This window comes from Nanorana parkeri, unplaced genomic scaffold (genome assembly GCF_000935625.1).
Source record: "Nanorana parkeri isolate BGI_ZX_2015 unplaced genomic scaffold, ASM93562v1 scaffold70, whole genome shotgun sequence".
NCBI classification, from domain to species: Eukaryota; Metazoa; Chordata; class Amphibia; order Anura; family Dicroglossidae; genus Nanorana; species Nanorana parkeri.
In genome coordinates, this window is record NW_017306338.1 from 1,658,501 (window position 1) to 1,665,389 (window position 6,889).

The window sequence follows — 6,889 nt, forward strand, 5'->3', positions numbered from 1 at the left end:
TGCCCTCATTGCCCCTGTACAAAAAACAGATATTGCCGTTCCCTGGGTGATATGTGTGTGTGCGGATGTGTACAGGGACAATGATGGCATGCTTGGACTTGTAGTTCCTTAGCTGATAAATATGTGTGGGGTACAGTTCTAGTGGATGTTTATATAATATGGGGGGGGCGAAAAAAATGTTCTGCCCCGGGCGCCCATAACTCTGGTTACGCCACTGTGTGTATGTAATAGCGTATTTTTCTTTGTAGGGATAGCATCGCACAGCTCCCAGTGCAGGTCAGTTTTGCAGCTGGCTGTGGAGATCCTAAGTGTGAAACATACTCTGCCGACGAGATCAAAGAGTTGGTCCAATCTGTAGATATAACCATTGTATGTCTTGGAACTGGTAAGAATTTTGTAGGTATACTACATTGCTATTTTTGTGGGGCAATTATAAGGTACATATTTTTAAGCCGAGTTGCATATTTCCATTGGGAGATCCCTGGTATTAACCTACATGCCGACTTAACAAAAAGCACTTCAGAGACTCCCTCATCACTTGTAGCTGTTCAGCTTTAGCAGGTATGTTGCAGCTCTAGCTTGGAAACCCAAATAAATCATTGTACTGCAGTAGCCTCACAGCTAATATACAGTTGAAATGCATAAGAAAGCTGTTTCAACTGTCAGAAGATTTGTAATCTTGTTCAGGCAGTCCTATTTTACAGATATGATGCCGCTTAACGGGAACCGGTGTTTTGTCCTTTACAGATCAAACATTCACTTTTTCATGGCAATGCTCACAGTTGGGAGCACAGGAAAAACCCCTATGTAAACCCTATGTAAAATGTCAAGACTTGGGACTTACACAGGGCTGAAGACTATCCTGTCACTATATGATAGCGCTGGGTGCCTGAGTGGCCATTAGCCAAGCACCAACACCATCATATCTAAGGAAAGGGAGTAAATGTCATGATCTCCCCATACCTGAAAATACTGGGTATTATTCTTGGCCTCTGGTGCCCAAACAAAATGTTGGGAGTCACAGGAAGGTGATAACCAACTGGTGGCGTTCTCATTAAACTAAACCTTGACCTTGCATGGTGTAGCTTGACCTTGCATGGTGTCCATGTCCTACATTCCCCTTTTATGTAATGTTAAGGAACGGGCTGGGGAGTTATGTTTACTATAATTAACCCTCCCGGTACTGTGCTGGCAGACTTAATTATCAGTTGTAAACCAGATGTGCACACTGCCACTGTTCGGGTGGCACATTGTATGTTAATGCGTTTTTTAAAAGTCTGTCCCCTAATTGCACATTGTCAACTATGCTGAACAACACACACTGCCGATAGAATCTTATGTATATTCCGGCTCCGAAGAAACAATTAGAAAGTTAAGAATAAAAAAAAAAAAAAAAAACAATTAAACAAACATATAGTGGGGGTTTTTGACTGCAAAAGTGGAAATACACTTTATGGTGTTTAGGGAGAATTATTTCATTTTTTTTAAATATAAGTGTAATTAATGAGGGGAAGAGAGATGATGGGGTCATAAGAAGTTTGGTTGCGTGAGTTCCCCTTTAATATATGCTTGACATTCAGCTCCCAAACAACTGACCATTGGAGTTTCTTATTGTGATCTCAGGGGTCATTATTGGTGGGTATGTTATTCTTTTAAGCCTTTTTTTATATTATGAATGTGTATATAGTATTGATAATGATTCCACATATATAGACAAGCATTTGCGATTGGACCATTACTGTAGACAATATGGGCACAATAGCGATCTGAGTAATCATGCCCATAATTCTTAGTGTTGTTTTACTCCTAGGGGTGACTGTAGAAAGTGAGGGAGTAGATCGAAAGAATTTATCACTGCCTGGCTTCCAGTCCACATTACTCAAAGATGCTGTAACCTCAGGTAACTTTTGCTTTTTTACTGCAGTAAAACCTATGGGGTCTATTTATAAAACCTTTGCAGAGCAAATCGTCCTGCGAAACTGCATGTACGTTCTGTGCAAATGGGGGCAAAAAACAAATGTTATCAGTATATTTTCTTTCCAGGTCAAATATAATCCATTCATAAGATTAGAGTGAATCAGGAAAATGCTGCATTATGGCCACTAGATGGAGCAAAGGACCACAGAAAATAAATACTTCTGTTATCAGCTTTATTTAGTGGCCATAATGCATTTTTTTCCTGATATTACATTTGACCTGGAAAGAAAATATATTAATAACAATTGTGTTTACCCAATTTACACAGAAAGAATGTACATGGCAGTTTCACAGGTAGGTATGAACTCAGGTTCAGATTGAACCCGGTCCAATCCTGAGCCCCTCTAAACCAGGAAGGAGCTCCTCCAGAACACGGAAGCTCCTGTCGTGCCACCCAATCAGCTGCAGGTAGGGAATTAGTCTGGATGTAGTGATGTAATTGACCTTATGTGGTGGGGTCCCGCCGGCAACTGATTGTGTGCACATGGCACTTCCTTGTTCAGATTAGACCAGGTTCAGTCTGAACCTGAGCTAATCCCTATTCACAGGGTGCATGGTTGTGCAAATCTTTTATAAATACAAATCTAATTGTTTAGATTTTGTAGAGGATATAAAAAGCATTGGTTTATATACATATATATATATGTGTATATAAACCAATGCTTTTTAAAGGGACAGTCACACATTTGGGCAGTGATTACAAACAATGGCTGTGGATTTGTTCTAGATAAAGATTCAGTGTATTGTAATTCAACAGGATGCCTTTTTTTAAAGAGTAATTCCACTTTTGTTGGGAAAAAAAAATCAATTCTCTCTGGGTGTTCAATGTACATTGCAAGGATTTTGACAAACTGCGTTGCCATTTCCTACCTGTTTCTGTTCTGAAGAAAAAGCTGTTTATTTCGCCATGCCCTTTCCAAACTGATTCCTGAATGGGAGGGTCTGGGTTCATTATAATCAGCTGGTGGACTTTCTGTGTTACACTGAGGAAGTTGCAGTGTCAGCATCTCTTTAGTAGTAATTAACCCTTAGGGCGTTTCTTACCAAAAATGACATTCTTATAGCAAGGAATGCCAAAAATTATACTTTTATCTTAGTGCAGACTGTGTACAGAATGGCTCCGGGTTGCCATATTGCATTGAATTTTATGACAGATTTAGAACATTACAGCAGTAGCCACAGTTTTAAATGGAAAGGTAACATTAAAATATAAAACGGCTTGTGCAGCAATTATATATTAATGTTTTCATTTTTATTTTTTAAAGTGGAGTTACCCTTTAATTGTTGATATACCTTTGTGCTTCGTAAAATAAAAAGTGCAAGGAGCAAAACAACCATTCAGAATCCCTGTTTTACTGCTCTGGCATCTGTTAGGTGAATACTCATCGGTTGCTATGGGTTTTTGCATTCTGTATTACCACTTGCTTTGTTTAATAATTACATCCACAAATCTAACTCTAACAATTTAAATCATAATAAATATACAATCATTATTTCCAGTAAACTTCAGCTACCGTAATCTGGTTGAGCAGTTTTTGTGATTTTTAGAATATAAGGGACAGAAGATAATCTTTTTTTATCTAGTCCTTTTGTATAGAATTGTATTGTAATTGTACTGTCTCCCTATATGTTGTAAAGCTACATAATTGTCCTGTATAATAATTAAAGTTTTTGTATCCGCAGTAAAAGTAGTTTAAAAAAAAAAAGTTTAAAGTACGTGGACACCAGCGTGGTGTTTATGATACTCTGCTAACCTTCTAGCATCCTGTTACCATAGGATTTTTTTTTCTCTTATAACCTTCCAGCGGCAGGACGTCCTGTTATTCTGTTGCTCTTTAATGCTGGTCCTGTGGACATTTCCTGGGCCAAGGAAAGTGAGGATGTACATGCCATTCTGGAGTGCTTTTTCCCTGCACAAGCTGCAGGCACTGCTATTACTAAAGTTTTAATAGGTGCAGAAGAGGCAAATCCTGCAGGCAGGTTGCCAGCCACATGGCCTGCAGGCATGGAACAGGTAGGTCTTCAGATCAATAAGGTACTCTCATAGAACTTATAAAAAATTGAACAGTTCTTGCCTATTCCAAAGATCCTCCTACAGTTTATTTTATCATATACTGTACCACAGCTGTTCAGTCTTCATTGCTAGAAACGATCAGATCTTAGAAACATAGAGCAACAGCAAAAAAAGACCAAGTGGTCCTTTTAAATCTTCCCCTTTTTGATTTTGTTTTGTTTAATTTTGTGAATTTTTTTGTCTGAGTTTAGATCTATATTTGTCCCAAGCATGTTTAAATTCACTTAATGTCACCTGCCACACGGCCTCTGCTGAAAGTCTGTTCCAAGAATCAACAAATCTTTTGGTGAAATAATACTTTCTGAAGGTTAGTTTGGAAGTTTCCTCCTGCTATAGAAACATAGAAGATCTTACATTCAGCCCCATAATGCATTGCATTGGTTATTCTCAGGTGTACACTGGATGAAACAGGGAAAAAGATGCAATGCTGTTTAACCAGTTCAAGACCAGGTGTTTAGACCCCCTTCCTGGCCAGGCCATTTAAAAACATTAATAAGAAATGTTACCTAAGGTTTAAATTAAAAAATTAAGAAAAACAAAACATGAATATGATTAAAACGATATTTTATTTGTTACTTTTGTCTCTGAAAAATGTTAAGGTTCCTGCCATGGAAAACTACACTATGCAAGGGCGGACATACCGGTATTATGGGAGCCAAGTTCCTCTGTACCCATTTGGCTACGGGCTTTCCTACACTACATTTCACTATAGTAATCTGCAAGTCAATCCCAGTCTTCTGCATCCATGTGAAACTCTTCAATTGTCCGTAAATGTGAAAAATACTGGTTCGAGAATGGGGGATGAGGTAAGACTAAAGCAAATCATTGCTATATCTGCCCCATGTTTTGCTTGGATTTCGGGTTTAAGCTGTATATTTTGTGTATATTGAAAACCGGTAAATACACAGGTGATATTCATGTATGGAAAGTTGTCTTACCTGCCAATAGATTTTTAATTTCTGTCCATGCAGTCCAGAAATTGACACAGCCCCTTACAAAGGAGCCTATCACGTACCTGGTGGAGGACCAATTGGCTGAGGAGGCTTCCCTTGCGGTTCTTGTGTCAAACCCCTGGGAGAGGGAACAGGGAGCGAGTAGACAGAGAGGAGCACGAGTGCCAAGGTGTTCAGACACGACGCCTGGTAGAAGTCCAGCCACTGGGTCCCTGGAAGGATGAGCAGGGCTGGTTGGCAGCTGAGATGTCAGCGAGGATTGCAGTGGAAACTGGAGCGATGTCAAACAAGCCAGGGGTCAAGCCAGATGGTCAGCACGGCACAGAAGGAGCAGGCATAGGCAGATTCCAGATAACTAGCAGAGGTCAGGGGCAGGCAGCGGTCAAGCAAGGTCAGCAGCAATCTGAGTCAAAGCAACAGGCAAACAAATAGCAGGAACACCAAGCACAAGCTGAAAGACCATTCAGCACTGATCCATTGGGCCAGCTGGTTTTAAATAGAGCATTAGATTAGAGAGCAGCGTGTCACTTCCTGTGCGTCACTTTCCGCTATGAGCGCGTGCGCACGTTTTCAGGCAACCTGAAAGGCTGGAACTCGCGCATGCCCCGGCCTATGATTGGAGAATAAAGGAGCAGCAATGTACTGCTAAGGTCAACTCTCTGCTCTATCTTCCTGCCAGAATGTTCCTTTTAAAGCACATGTAAATGAAACATAACTAATTGGCTCCTGGTGCTGCCTCTCCCTCTCCCATTCCGAGCGTTGCTGTACAGGGGATTGCAAGAGAAATTAAGACAAACTCAGGTGTTTATAGTAATGGCATTTAAAGTGCATGTAATTTATTATTTTCATTAAATACATAACTGCAATCATTGTTTTAAATCTCTTTGAAGCTGAACTCTGGGAAAACTGCTACTGTAAATACTTCATTATAAAACGTATACATAAACGACTTTAAATGCCAGGGGATTTGTAATACTGCACAGCCAGTTTTGTGATCTAGGCAGAACAGTCAGTTCCTGTGCAGCGTAGCCTTTGACTTTTTTGCCGGCAGTACTATAGTTGAGCAATGTAGCCTTGTCTGGTGCCCACCTCAGCCAAGCAGTGTATAAGTGAGAGTTCTTGGCAATATCAGCTCTCCTAAATCATCCTCTCAGTCAAAACCTTAATATTTGGTGAAGTGTATACCTAGCTAAGCCAAGCTTCCAGGTCAAAGAGCTTTATTGTTCAATGTCTTTTCTTTGTAGGTGGTACAGGTGTATATGAGCTGGTTGACTGCTTCTGTACCAGTTCCTCATTGGCAGTTGGTAGGAGTTCAACGTGTAACCATTCCAGCGGGCAGTTCTGTGAAGGTCTCTATAAAAGTCCTACCGAGGCAGCGAGCAGTTTGGAGTGACAACTGGATTCTTGAACCTGGAGAATTTTCCCTTTACGCTGGGGGGCAGCAGCCGTTTCAGATCACAAGTGTGCCATCCAAAGTTCTGCAGGCTAACTTTTTAGTAGGGGGAGCGTCTCGTCCTGTTAGTACTTGCTAAGTAGTGAGTGCATTATCCTCTTTCTCCACTAGGTGAGCAACCTTAAAAGAAATGCTACCTTGTTCCTCATTGATTATTGTTACACAAGGCAAAAAAGGGTCTATCAATAAAACACCTGCGTGGACAAGGGTATGAATACTGCATGGTATTCTTTCTCTTCACTCCTGCCATCATTGTTCTTGGACCTTTTTATATAACAAATATAGTAAGATGTTTTGTTCAGTCTTTTATTAGCCTGTATGTATTAAGTGCCCACAATGAACACAATAAAGCATAGCATCAATCAATATGAAAGTTGATAAATCACTGTAGGTAATCTCTTTCATCCTATAAAAGTCATTCAGTTAATTTTG

The 6,889-nt window shown here is 40.2% G+C and overlaps 1 protein-coding gene across 1 annotated transcript in view; it reads left to right on the forward strand.

Moving 5' to 3' along the window:
• LOC108804711 (probable beta-D-xylosidase 5) overlaps window positions 1-6,663 on the forward strand; it is a 21,202-nt gene extending 14,539 nt beyond the window's left edge. The window contains exons 10-14 of the mRNA XM_018576563.1: window positions 249-385; window positions 1,811-1,900; window positions 3,783-3,991; window positions 4,651-4,857; window positions 6,249-6,663. Of these exons, the coding sequence (XP_018432065.1) occupies window positions 249-385; window positions 1,811-1,900; window positions 3,783-3,991; window positions 4,651-4,857; window positions 6,249-6,536 (931 nt within the window). The 3' untranslated portion in view covers window positions 6,537-6,663. The remainder of the gene's footprint in view (window positions 1-248; window positions 386-1,810; window positions 1,901-3,782; window positions 3,992-4,650; window positions 4,858-6,248) is intronic.
• The last annotated feature ends 226 nt before the right edge of the window (window positions 6,664-6,889 follow it).